At 31.6% G+C, this 13132-nt stretch overlaps 1 protein-coding gene across 2 annotated transcripts in view; it reads right to left on the minus strand.

Moving 5' to 3' along the window:
• Positions 1-13132, minus strand: part of RICTOR (RPTOR independent companion of MTOR, complex 2) — an 80474-nt gene that overhangs the window by 14935 nt on the left and 52407 nt on the right. For both annotated transcript variants that reach the window (XM_011944395.1, XM_011944394.1), the window contains exons 15-28: positions 11246-11411; positions 10852-10953; positions 10687-10733; positions 8822-8957; positions 8206-8405; positions 7627-7753; positions 7088-7252; positions 6865-6941; positions 6010-6088; positions 3930-4039; positions 3089-3176; positions 1781-1873; positions 1295-1401; positions 500-729 (exon numbers count right to left, since the gene is read on the minus strand). In XM_011944395.1, the coding sequence (XP_011799785.1) occupies positions 500-729; positions 1295-1401; positions 1781-1873; positions 3089-3176; positions 3930-4039; positions 6010-6088; positions 6865-6941; positions 7088-7252; positions 7627-7753; positions 8206-8405; positions 8822-8957; positions 10687-10733; positions 10852-10953; positions 11246-11411 (1727 nt within the window). The remainder of the gene's footprint in view (positions 1-499; positions 730-1294; positions 1402-1780; positions 1874-3088; positions 3177-3929; positions 4040-6009; positions 6089-6864; positions 6942-7087; positions 7253-7626; positions 7754-8205; positions 8406-8821; positions 8958-10686; positions 10734-10851; positions 10954-11245; positions 11412-13132) is intronic.

Below are 13132 nucleotides of genomic sequence, written 5' to 3' on the forward strand. Positions count from 1 at the left end.
TTAGCACAGGACTTAAAACCACAAATCATTTTATGTATAACTATTTTTGCTACTCTATTAACAATTTCACTATTTTAAAATTTAGTGCTTCTCTCAAAAATGAAGATGTGAATGTAATATCTGTTAAAAATATATTCTGGCTCAATAATCTCGGTATCTGAAAAATGAGTAAGAAGATTAAATAAAGAAGGTAGATAAATAAATACTTATTATATTTGTTTCTTTTCTGCCGAAAAAAGGAGGACTGGTTCTTCTGGCACATGGCTTATTACATAACTTTGTAGGAATTCTCAAAAGCTACTAAGAAGGAGAGAGAATAATGTAAGCTGGTGATTATACTGTGTTATGAAAAGATATACATTCTCCAAGAGGCTATTATTGCCAAAAAATTATCTTAGACAAACGCAAATTAGGAATGTAACAAATACATTTAAATTTTAAAATTCAAATATAAATGTTAACATTTGCTAACTTTAAATGAACCTGTCGGGATACTCACTCGATGGCACAGATTCACTTTCACTATTATGTCTAGAGCTGGTTGACTCTGAGTTCAAACTTAGAGTGCTTGGAATAGATGAAAGTTCATTACAGAGTTGTTCCACATCATCTGGAACCACTGGCCACAGATGTTTGCGACTATGCCTCACAGCATCCCAGTTGTGACATTTTAGAATATCACAGCCTTGTTTGGTTTTAGCTATGAGCCCAAGTACATATACACAGGTCCTGTATATAAAAGATGCAGTAAAAACAGTTATAATTCCAAGCTGAGATTTCTTAAAGCAACCAGATTCATTTGCTATAAGTACTTTGAACTTTCTCTAAAACCCACCAAAATGGTTTCATTTGTGGGAAAAAAAGAAAAAAAACTTATTAAAACTAGTTAGGAATAAACTAGCAGCAATAAAAAACAAGCAAACTTTCCCAATAAAGATAGTAATTACAACAAAACAAAAAGAACACAATGCAATATAAGCAAAAAGATATATATTAGCTTTTCTAGTACAAATCTGGAACAGTTGGGCAACTGGACTACTGGAATATCTGTGTAACACTATGCCTTACCTGTTACCTACAAGGTAAACTTCAATATCATAATAAAAATCAAATTACAATAGTAAACAAGGAGTTCGTTTATGTTTAACTTAATACAGTTAATAATCTTGTATCATTAGAACTTTCAGTGGATTAACAATTATGCACTGCACTTAATCATAAAATACTTTTCCCTAACATCCATTTGTGAATAACAATGTCTACATTAGAAAGATTTCTGAGTTAAATGCCCTACCCTCTGATGGAGAGAACTTCACACTGTTTTGCAAGTTTTAGTATATCTGGAATCACGTTTTCTTCATGTAGCAAATTGAGACCCCAATTTGATGAGCCGATATTTCCCTGAAAGAAAAGAAATCACTTACATCAAATATATTTACAAGAGTAACTCTTTCAAAAGATTTGGAAAGCTACTAAGAAACAAATTTAACCTCATCTCTGAGACAGAAAAAAATGTAAAAGCCTCCTCAAGTAAAGAACATTAGGCATGAATTAATTCTAGTTGTCTTAGCAACAAAACAAAAGTCACGAAACTAATAGTTCAACCAACTATTCTTCAACATAGAGATAATACTTAAATTGGCAGGAACAATCCAGTCTTGAATATTAATCTAAGAAGAAGTTCCAAAGAAAATACTATTTATTTATTTAGTATAAATGAAAAAAAAAACCTGAAAAATCTAAAAATTGTAAAGATCTTACAGAAGTGTTTATTACAAACCAAGGCCCAAAGAGATGCTTTCAGTTTTTTAATTTCTTCCCATTTATCCAAATCTGGTGTACGAACATTACGACAGAGTTCTGTAATAATATTCTGGAGAAATAAAAAAAATAGCATGAGTAATAACATATTTATGTATTTATTTTCTTATTGCATCATAAAACCTATATAAGGTTTGCTTTTTGTCATTTTTGCATACTTAAAGTTCTAAATAATTTTATGTAAAATTTCTTGAGAAGCAGCATTAGGGCAGGGGTTCTGAATTCACATTCTAGAATCATCACTTATTAACTGCGTGGCCTTGGGCAAGTTACTTCATCTCCCCACCCTTTGATTTCCTAATATTTAGAAGAGTGATAATAACATTTGCATCATAAGGTTTCAGGATTTAATAAATTATTGCACATACAGTGCTTACCAAAGTACTTGGCACTTAGTATTACTAAACAATCATACTTATTCTTTAAAACAGAAAGTAAATTAGTGCTTAGGTTTTATCATACTATGTAAGTAGTAACACTGAGAAAATCATTTAAAGTTTTAGTGAAATTTTCAAATGTTAATATGAAAATACCTGTCCCAATAGTTTTCACAGACATAATATAAAAACACATGAAACTAGAGAGTACATTTATGTAAAACTTTGTGCTCTTGAGATGAACACTGATACAAAAAGGAACTAAACTGTTAAATAACTATTGTTCTGTCTCATAAACAAATATTCCTGTAACTATTTATTTCTAAAATAAGAGAAAAGTTCATTTATTGAAAACAGTTGCATGACGTATTCAGAACCATAAATGCGTTGTACATATTATAACTCAAAGAACAACTGCTTGCCTATGCTTGTTACATTCCATGAAGTACATGAGAATAAAATGTGCTCACAACCAGCAACTTTCAATTTACTGCTCAACAAGGATAACTTAATCTGTATCAGGTTCAGTTTAATTTCCCAACGAGTGGAAGAAAAACTCAGTTTTTCAGTACAGTTTTGGAGATCTGAATTTCTCCAATACACTGTAAGAAAAGAACTCAGACCTTCATTGGACTGCTTACTCTACATAACAAGTTAGTTATTCAAAAGGTCATACACAAGTCAGTTAATGGACTGCAAGGCCATTAATATTTCTCAGGTTAATAAATATAGAATGCCTAAGTCAATTACAAAATAGATAAATTTAAAAGCAATTACACCACTGATATTAAGGCTACTGAGAAGTTTTTGCAAAGGTAATACTTTAGCAATGTTAAGATTTTGTTTTTTTACTATTGTAGCTACTTAAAATAAATGAATTATGTTTTTACCTGTACTTCCAACAAATGGCAGCCTGTTTTATGGTGTACTAGTTGTCCATAAAGGTGTATAGGCAGGTAGACATGAGGACGCTGTAATCTAGTATAATAAAGACGACTATTATATCTCCTGGTTAATTTAAATACGCTAATCAGAACAAGAGTATTAATAAGTATTTGATAAATAAAATCAGATACAACTCTCCAGCATAAATAAAAATATGAAAGTAAGAAGGAATGAGGATTTCTCAGGTAAAATACAGGCTGAGCATCCCTAATCCAAAATGATCCAAAATCCAAAACATTTTAAGCGCCGACATGACACTGTAAGTGGAAAATTCCACACATTAGTATTTAATGCAAACTATTTCATACACAAAATTACTTATAACACTGCATAAAATTATGTTTAGGCTATGTGTATAAGGTGTGTATGAAACAGATTAATTTCATGTTTAGACTTGGGTACCATTCCCAAGATACCTCATTATATATATGCAAATATTCCAAAATGTGAAAAAATCTGAAATGTGAAACATTTCTGGACTCAAACATTTTGGATAAGTAATGTTCAACCTGTAACAGTTTATCCGATCTCAAAGTACTGGTAAGAGAATCTAGGGCTAGAGATACATACTGGGGTGCCAGCATGGAGTATATCTGAATGCGTTATCAGTAAGGATATTCAACATGCTATGAATGCCACTGAATTTTTGAGCAATTAACGCTGCACGTTAAGATTCTTCCTATATCATGTAAGAAACAGAATGTACAAAAACTCAGAAATGTTAAAAACAATTTATGATGAACTGGTTTTAAATCTGATAACTGAGAACTAGCACTGGGTACACACCTTTGGTTACTCCGACGAACATAGTTATCACCATCAACAGGCTTCCGATAAGTAGTAAGTGCTTCATTGAGTTGTTCCTCAATCAAGTCAACATATTTTGAGTTATATTCCTAGAAGATAATATTGTTTTAATTGCACGTAGTATCACAATGACAGTCACTAAATTTAAAATATGTCAGATACTTAGCAAAGGGTAGACAGATGAAGGTATTATGAATGCAAATGTTCTATCATACCCATAAGCTTTCGGCTCAGGTTTCAACTACTACTATATACTAATGACCCCCCATATCTGCCATCTTCCTCACAAATCTGAGCTCCAGATCCACATTTTTAAGCCATCACTTGGTCATCGCACAGGCAATGCCAGTTCAACATACTGAAAATTCATTATCCTAATCTTAGCAAACCACTTTTTATAAATGTGATCTCTTAATAGTGATCCATTATATATTCACTCATTAAATTAGAAACCTTATGAGCCAAGTTGGACCTCTTATTTACTGTATCCAATCAGTCCATAAATTCTGTCAATCTTATTTTGAAAATGCCCAGAAAATGTGTCCTTATCTATTCAACCTAACTACCAGTGAAGTTCAGGCACTCATCAATTCTGGTTTCTAAACTCGTGTCAATATTCCCAGACTTTCCCTTCAATGATCAAAATTTCGCCTCTTCACTGCAACCGGTCGGATTACTAAAGTACAACTCATAATTTTTTAAAAGCTGTTAAGGATTCCCCCCTACATACACAATTGAAATCCCTTAGGATGATATAATATGGCTTATGAGGCCTTTTACAATCCAGCTTTAATTTACCATTCCAGCCTCATCTTGCCACTCCACGCTTATCTTAGTTCCAACTACATTGGAATATGACTTTCTTCATAAGTCTATAATGTTCCAATAATCTATACAGTTTTATTCTGCTCCTTCCGTGGATACCCTTCTTGTAATTTATTTGCCTATTTACTCCTCAAGACCATTTCAAGTATCACATCTACTGCGCCTATCCAACATTTCTCTTGATAATCCCTAAAGCTCAATCATTAATCTCTCCTCTGTGTTCCCCCCTTATACCTTGCATATGAGTTTGTTATAGCTCTTAAATACTTTATGCTTACTATTTGTAAGCACTGCACCAATATTCTAAGCAATTTTCTACTGCTATGATTTGTATAATAAATTTTATTATGATGATTTAAATATATCTTCTAGGAAACAAACCTATCACATCTTGTCTCAGTTCTATAATTCATCAAATACTAAAAGACTTCATGCCTTAAGTGGTATGCTTCAAAGTTTTAGTCCATTTAGGAGTATCTCTTATGAAATATGGTTCAATACAGACACTATTAAAGAATCTGTAACTATGTTAACAAAAAAGAGAAAATAGGATAACTGATCTGAAATGATGAAAAATCTAAAAATCATTTATATTGGTAAAGATCATTCTGACCATGGGTTTCCAAGATGCTTTGATGACTTATAATACTTCAAACAAAATAATGAAGCCACAGCAATCACCAGCTAAAGAAAAGCTAGAAAAGTTATTTCATATCTTCAAACCACTCCCTTCTTATCAAGTTTCCCTATGACAGCAAGAAGTTCATTCTCAGATTTAGGTAAAGTAGTATCCTAAAATAAAGTTTAATTAAATGATTATATTTCCTTGGGATTTCAATCTCCCTTCATTGAAAAAAATTATTTTAATTTTAGCTTAAAAGGGCATAAGCAAAGTTGTAGGTTATATTAAGGGACCCAAGAATGAAAGAAATGATAAATAGGGCCAATAAATTAGATTATAAAATCAAATGAGTTGAAAGTCAAATTTCAATAGAATGAATACAGTCAACAGTTCAGAATAAAATAAATAACTGTAGTTTAAAAAAATGTATAACTATAAATACTAACAATTATGCAGAATTTAGGACTCAACTTGATAACTTGATATGGATGTTTAAATATTTAACCTTATTAATTTCAAAACACTGATATAAAAAACCATCCTTCTAAATTCACATATCAATTTCAGAAGATAAAAACACACAAATTCAACCTTAGTCAAATAAGAAGTTACCTTGTGCCACTTTTCCAATTGTTTTGCTACATAACCTCTTTCATTCAGATAGGAAAACCCTTTTGGAATGGAGAGAAATCTGCAAATTAAAACAAGCAATAGTTTAACATTGAGTCTGGCAAAAAAAAGTGTCTTAAGAAGCTAAAATAACTAAAATTTTAAAAAGTATAAGGAGCTAAAAGACTTTAGGAACAGTTCCTTCATAAAACTAAAAGGTCAACTATAATTTATTATAACTTCAATTACAAATAAATTTTCACAATCTTTGCAACAACACAAGAACCCAATCACAATAAAGAAAATGTCAGCCAGGTATGGTGGCTCAGGCCTGTAAAAAATTCCAGCACTGTGGGAGGCCAAGGTGAGTGGATCACCTGAGGTCAAGAATTTGAGACCAGCGTGGCCAACATGGTGAAACTCTGTCTCTACTAAAAATACAAGAAATCAGCTGGGTGTGGTGGCGTGAGCCTTTAGTCCCAGTTACTCAGGAGGCTGAGGCAGGAGAATCACTTGAACTTGGGAGGCAGTAAATGTTGCATTGAGCCAAGATTGGATCATTGCACTCTAGCCTGAATGACAAAGTGAGGCTCTGTCTTAAAAAAAAAAAAAAAAAAAAGAAAATGTCATGAAAAGTATGAACAGCCCAATTAAAAAACAAAACAAAACAAAAAACCCCAAAACAATGAAGACAATGTTTCAATATTAAAGGATGTACAAGGTCTAAAATAGGTTTATTTCAGATGTTAAAAGGTAAACTCTTTAGAGTACTTCCTATTTGGATTTGAATTTATCTTTAATATACACTGACAAAGAACACAATAAAAAAACATAATTGAAAATTTACTTAAAATTTACCTCAGGAGGAGAAGCAAACCCTTGTCTCCAAGGTGGGATAAAGCTGGTTTCATCTGAATGAGAGCATGAAGATTGGCCTAAAAGAGATTATCATTATTTTTTATAATTGCATAAAAATAGAAAATGTTTTAGTTCCAAAATGCCTATTATATACTTTTACAAAACTGTCAAATGAGTATTTCAAAAAAATATAAGTATTAAATTATAAAAAATGAACATTTACCTTGTCTTCACATGCTTCATCGAGGATATCAAGAGCTTCAGAAGAAATCGTTTTGTTTTTATCATGTAGCTGGGTCACTAACAACTCAATTCCCCAATTATTAAAGAATTCAACATTAGCTCTCAATAATACCCTTAAATGTTTTGTTGCATAGAGCCTGCAGGCCTATAAAGATAAATGAATACATTTAAAAAAAAAAAAAAAACCTTCACCATAAATAATCTATTTGATTTTATTTTGGGAGAGTCCTGCTACTTGAAAAGGGAAGAATGACTGGAACTGGTGGTCTAGCCCTTGATATGAATACTTTTGTGGTTCTTGTAAAATAAAATACTTCCCTTTCTATCTAGCAGCTTCTTCTCCGTGATATAAAAATATGAGTACTATATGGAGTTCCTTGGAGAAACTAAAATTTTAAAGTAAACTCAATTTCCATATCATATTCTTAGAATTTAAAATTAATTTTACTTAGCCCAAAATTCATAAAGTAGCAAATTAATTGTTTATAGAAATAGTTTTACAGGCTATATTATACTCACATCAGTAGCTGCAGTTAAAATTTTGGAAAGGATGACTCTAGCCAATCCATCTCTGCTATAGTCCAAGCTGGAAACAGTAAGTTTAAGCAAGTGATCTTGGTTTTTCAAGGAGCAAAGATTAAGGAGACTTAAAAAAAAAAAGAAGAAGAAAGGTTAAAAGAAATTACTATATTGATGCATTAAACAAATATTTTTCCAGCTTTACTGAAGTATAAATGACAAATAAAAATCGTATTATTCAAGGTGTACAATTTGATTTGATATACACATACATTGTGAAAATTACCACAATCAATGAACACATCAATCATCACACAGTTACTATTTTGAATGCTGGAGTGGGAAGAGCATGAAGACAGTTCAATGTATATTTAAAAAATTCCTAATATAAATAAGCTTTTTGGAAAGAAAGCATTTAATAACAAGTATCATGTAAAAAAGAATATTAAAGCAAAGATAATGCTAATTTAAAACAAAACTTAACCAAACATACGTACACAGACTAAAAAGCATACCATATCTAACTATATTAAAAATAAAGTTTATGTATATATTGCAACAAAATTTAAGAATGCTCACCATTGAAATACACTGCATTTTTCCAGCATTTTAACTCCATGAGGGTGGCAAGAAAGTGTTCCAATAAATAAAAAGTAGTGTTGACTAAGGGTGGTCAATAAACCATTATTTTGAAGACTTCTTTCAGGTTTCATTCCAGAGGAAGCATTGAGCCACTGAACAATATCCTTTACTAGATCTTCTAAGTAACCTTGCCCATCCTAAAAGTAAATACATTGTGATACTGTGAGAAAAGCATTCAAAATCTGTAATTAGAAAATCGACTTCAATCAAGTACAAAAACTTAATAATGATGAAGTTACCAATAATAGCTATCAATCAGTGAGTACCTGCTGTTTTTTAATCTGCTTCAACACAATGCTGCATGGAGATGATGTTACTCTCCATTTTACAGAAGAGTAAACCAGGTCTTCCAGAGGGCAGATAACTTGCCCAGTCTTGTAACTAGTGACTAAGTCTGGATTCAACTCTAGGTCTGGGATCATTTCCTATGTTTTCAAATACAGCTTATGCATATTCAGAAATAAAAGCAAAACAGAAGGTGGAAACAGAGGGAGGGGAAGGGAAGCAAATTCAATAAAAAAAGTTTGCTCTGGAAAATATTCAGAATGCTCACCTCTTCAGATTCAAGAAGAAATTCTGTAAACTGGCAACCTACAACTGTGAGCTGTTTGGCCTTGGCAAAATCCAGATCCAGGTTGGCATATAATTTACTGCTGGGCTTGTAAAAATAAAGTAGTCTTCGTACAAACCTAAAATCAAAACACAAGTAGCAACAAAGTAAGAAATGAAGCAATTATTTTAGAATCTTAACCATTGCTTATGACATAATAACGCTTTCAGAATATGTTTTGGGTCTGACCCATTGGGATAAATGGCAAGAGATGTATTAAAAGTGTTTGGCACATGATATGGTTTGGCTGTGCCCCCACCCAAATCTCACCTTGAACTGTAGTTCCCATAATCCCCACATGTCATGAAAGGGACCTCATGAGAGGAGATAAGATTATGGGGGCGGTTACCCTCAAGCTGTTCTCCTGACAGTGAGTGAGTTCTCACATCTGATGGTTTCATCAGCAGCTTTTTCCCCTGTGCTCTGTACTTCCCTCTCCTGCTGCCATATGAAGAAGGATATGTTTGCTTCCCCTTCTGCTACAATTATGTTTCCTGAGGCCACCCTAGCCATGTGGAATTGTGAGTCAATTAAATCTCTTTCCTTTATAGAAACTATCCAGTCTCAGGCAGTTATTTATAGCAGCATTTCATACCAAAAAAAAAAAAAAAAACCCAAAAACCAAACAAACAAAAAACCTTCATTTTAAAAAATATCTCTGTGGAGTAAGAATTTTATGGTGAGATGGTTAGAAGAAATAAAGTAGAAGAAAGATGCTGGCCGGATGAATGTAGATTTAACGTAGCTAGAATATAAAACTGGATAAATGAGGATGTCACCTGAACTTAAATTTTCTTCTATTGTATTCATGAAGAACTTTGTCCCATGGCTCAAAAATGTCCTATTGTTAAGATAATTGTAAGATACTACACTATGATATTGTTGGTTTTTCACAATTAGGAAAAAGGTCAAGCATAAAAGTTGCAATTTAGGCCAATGAATTTATAAACATAATTTATGGTCTTTCAACATTATATCTTTCAACATTATGCTCTAAGCTTCTATTGAATTTAGTTCAGTTCAATGTAGTGCACTACAATTCAATCCAATAGAGGCGTCCAATCCAGGAGCTGGGAAAACAAAGTTGAGTAAGACATCATCTGTGTTCTCAAGCAATATAAATAGTTAGTACTATGCTTTTTTATTTCAGTGCAATTTATAAGTTATCTATATTTGTTAAAACTTTTATAGATATTAGGTTACATATCATGAATAGAGAATGCAATCAAATAATAATGTTAATGACATGAATTTCTTGAACATACTAAGGACCTCTTTCTGAGATCAGTAGTAATAGCTGGTTAGTCTAAACTCAGGAGTAAAAACATATGGGTGTAATGAAGAACAGCGTAGTAGCTTCAAGTGTTCTTCACGCTACAAACACCTGCACGGGTTATGGAAGGTGTGGTTAAGGAGAAAGTAAACAGCAGTTATAATGGATAACTCCAAAGTCAAACAGGAATAAAAGTTGTATATTAAAAATATAAGTCTTTATTATGTCATCCTTATATGTTAGGGCTAAGACCCACTACGCAGTTGATATTACCCCAGTTTGAAAAACTTTTATCTCAACTACTTCATCTATTCCAAAACTAAAAGCAGAATGTAAATAACTAGAAAAAGAATTTGCTAATATGTTTTGGTTATAAAATAAGACTATATTTAAAAATATATGAATGTACCTACTGAAGAGACATTGTTAAAATGTATGTATATGTCTTTAAAATTATTACATATTTTAGCAGGCATTAGGCCTAATATCCATATTTAAGTTCTTTAAATTTAAATGCAAAATAGTTCTTACATACCTGTGTAACTGTTCATCTTTATAGTTTCTTAGATTTACATTTGGCCACTAGAAAAACATAATATGTTATATTACATAAGTACTTATCAATTCTCAAACACGTAATTATGTTATAATTAATAATAAAATTAAAGACAAGCCATTGCCATGAAGTATCTTTTCATACCTTAAGAATGGTCCCTATAAGATTCCAATTCCATTCAAGATTCTCTTTATGTTGAAGAACTTGGCTGTCTCTAAGGTTAATCAAAAGAGCTTCCTCTGTATCCTAAAATCATCAGAAAGTAATAAGAAAAATTAAGGCAAACTGTCCTCATATCAGAAAACTAAGTTCAAATTTGAAAAACTGAAAGGCAGTTTTTCCATTTAAGGATAGATCAAGGTTTTTTTTTAACTTTAAAGTTATAAAAACCCATCTCTAAATTATAAAACTCAGAAGCCATCTGAAAATTCATATGCATGAAGAAAAGTGCAAACTCAAATACATGGATACTAAAATCCAATGGTTAAGGAATTAAGATGTTGTGTTTAAGTTGAAAATCATGATTTCATGTCAGCACCTTAAGAACAAATATATCTTTCTGAACTCGGAGATACTGATCCCGTTTCTGGTGTGTTGCAATTGCTTTCTGAATAATGTGGTCTAAATGAAGACTATAAGGCTTAGGTCCTCGTTTCTTCATTTCATGGAAGCGTTTTAAACAGTTCAAGGCTGCACTGGCTCGCCTAATAAGAAAAACAATTCAATGAATACAGTAGCAAGACCAACACAATTTAAGAGATTACCTTGGTAAATTATTAAAGCTTACGTAAGTTCAAGGCTAGAAATTATTATTGATAAATTATTTCATCAAATTTGGAGAGCCAAAGACAAAAAATAAACAACACTACTGATTTATATAAAGACACACTGATTATTTAGACTCAATTGAACACGTACTTACTATACTTTTCTTCTATGGTGGTAGGTATTTTTTGTATATTAGTTTTAGGAACTCCTACAAGGTCAGAAACCTGGTTTTCTGTATTTTCTTATCAAAGTTTTAAAGCTTTGCTTTTCACATATAAATCCTTAATCCACCTGAAACTTATTTTTGTTTATGATATGAGGTTGAAATAATTTCACTGTACTCCCATATGGATAATCAATGATCCCAGTATCAACTGAACAGTCTTTATTTTCCACCATTGGTCTGTAATTGTAAATGGTGTATTTTTATAAATTATATTTAATTCTTTGTGGTACATAAAAGTGCCATTTTGAAGAATATGGTAGCAACTCTCACCTTCAGAATTTCTAGTAGGTAGAATTTTTAAACATTGGGATGTGCTGACTGGCAAGTATTTATTAATAAAGAAAACTTATTGAGCTAAAGATAAAACTATTTTAAGACGACTATTCTTCTGGAATTCTGGAGATAAATCTGAATTACTGATGAACCCTGGAATTTGTGGCCATAATCTAACCCAGAGTTTAGGTCTATCAGGTATTGGGAAAGTACATTCTTCCATCATGAAACTACTAATATAAAAGCTAAAAGCTACTATTACTGATATAAGCCTAGAGACAGAACTGAGATGACTCCTAATGCCCTCAGTTTATAGGACAACTCTGGTCTGTTAAACAGTATTTCCAATGGCAGAATGAAAATTAATAGATTATTCAGTGTACTTTATTATTAAAGCTAAGTAAACTTCAAAAATGTACTATAACTCTTAACAAAAATACATAAATTTTGAATAGCTAAAAAACACCATTCGCTAACATCAAGCAAAAAAACAAAAAAAATGTTTCTGATCATAATAAAATAAAAAAAGATAACGACCACAAAAAGACATTCCTAGCCTAGATATAATCTTCACCAAGTCAAACTAAGTTCCTCCTAGCACTTCCCAATTGATCCCTTCCATCACTGCCTTTTATATATGTTTTATTATTAGCACTGGAATTCCAGCAGAGCTACAGTTGTATTACCATAATTTTGCTTGTAAATTCTATGTTTGCAATATCTCCTTCAGTAGTAAGAGTTCAGCTTACTGCTATGTGGCCCAGTAGTACTTGTTACTAAATTCCAACATTTTTAACCATGCAAATAAAAGAATATATTAATATTGTAAAGCTTTAATTTGAAATAGTTCATAGACATAAAAAAAAAGAGCCAGAATTGCTGCTCACGACGTAAAGGAGTCCAAAAAACTCTCAGCTAACATTTTTAGTAATATGATAACAACTCTATGTCCTTGTCTACAAACATGCTAGAAAAAAAGTGATTTTATTACACTATTAGTATTTTGTAGTCTAAAAAACAAATTAAATATTTTTAGAACTATTTTTTCTTTAGCAAATTCCTTAAAAGAATTTCCCAGCATAACCTATCCGTACTATTTTTTTTTAAAGAGACAATAATTTAATTCAATATTAAATATATCAAACAAAAACTCTGCTA

Source organism: Colobus angolensis, unplaced genomic scaffold, assembly GCF_000951035.1.
Source record: "Colobus angolensis palliatus isolate OR3802 unplaced genomic scaffold, Cang.pa_1.0 Scaffold230, whole genome shotgun sequence".
NCBI lineage: Eukaryota > Metazoa > Chordata > Mammalia > Primates > Cercopithecidae > Colobus > Colobus angolensis.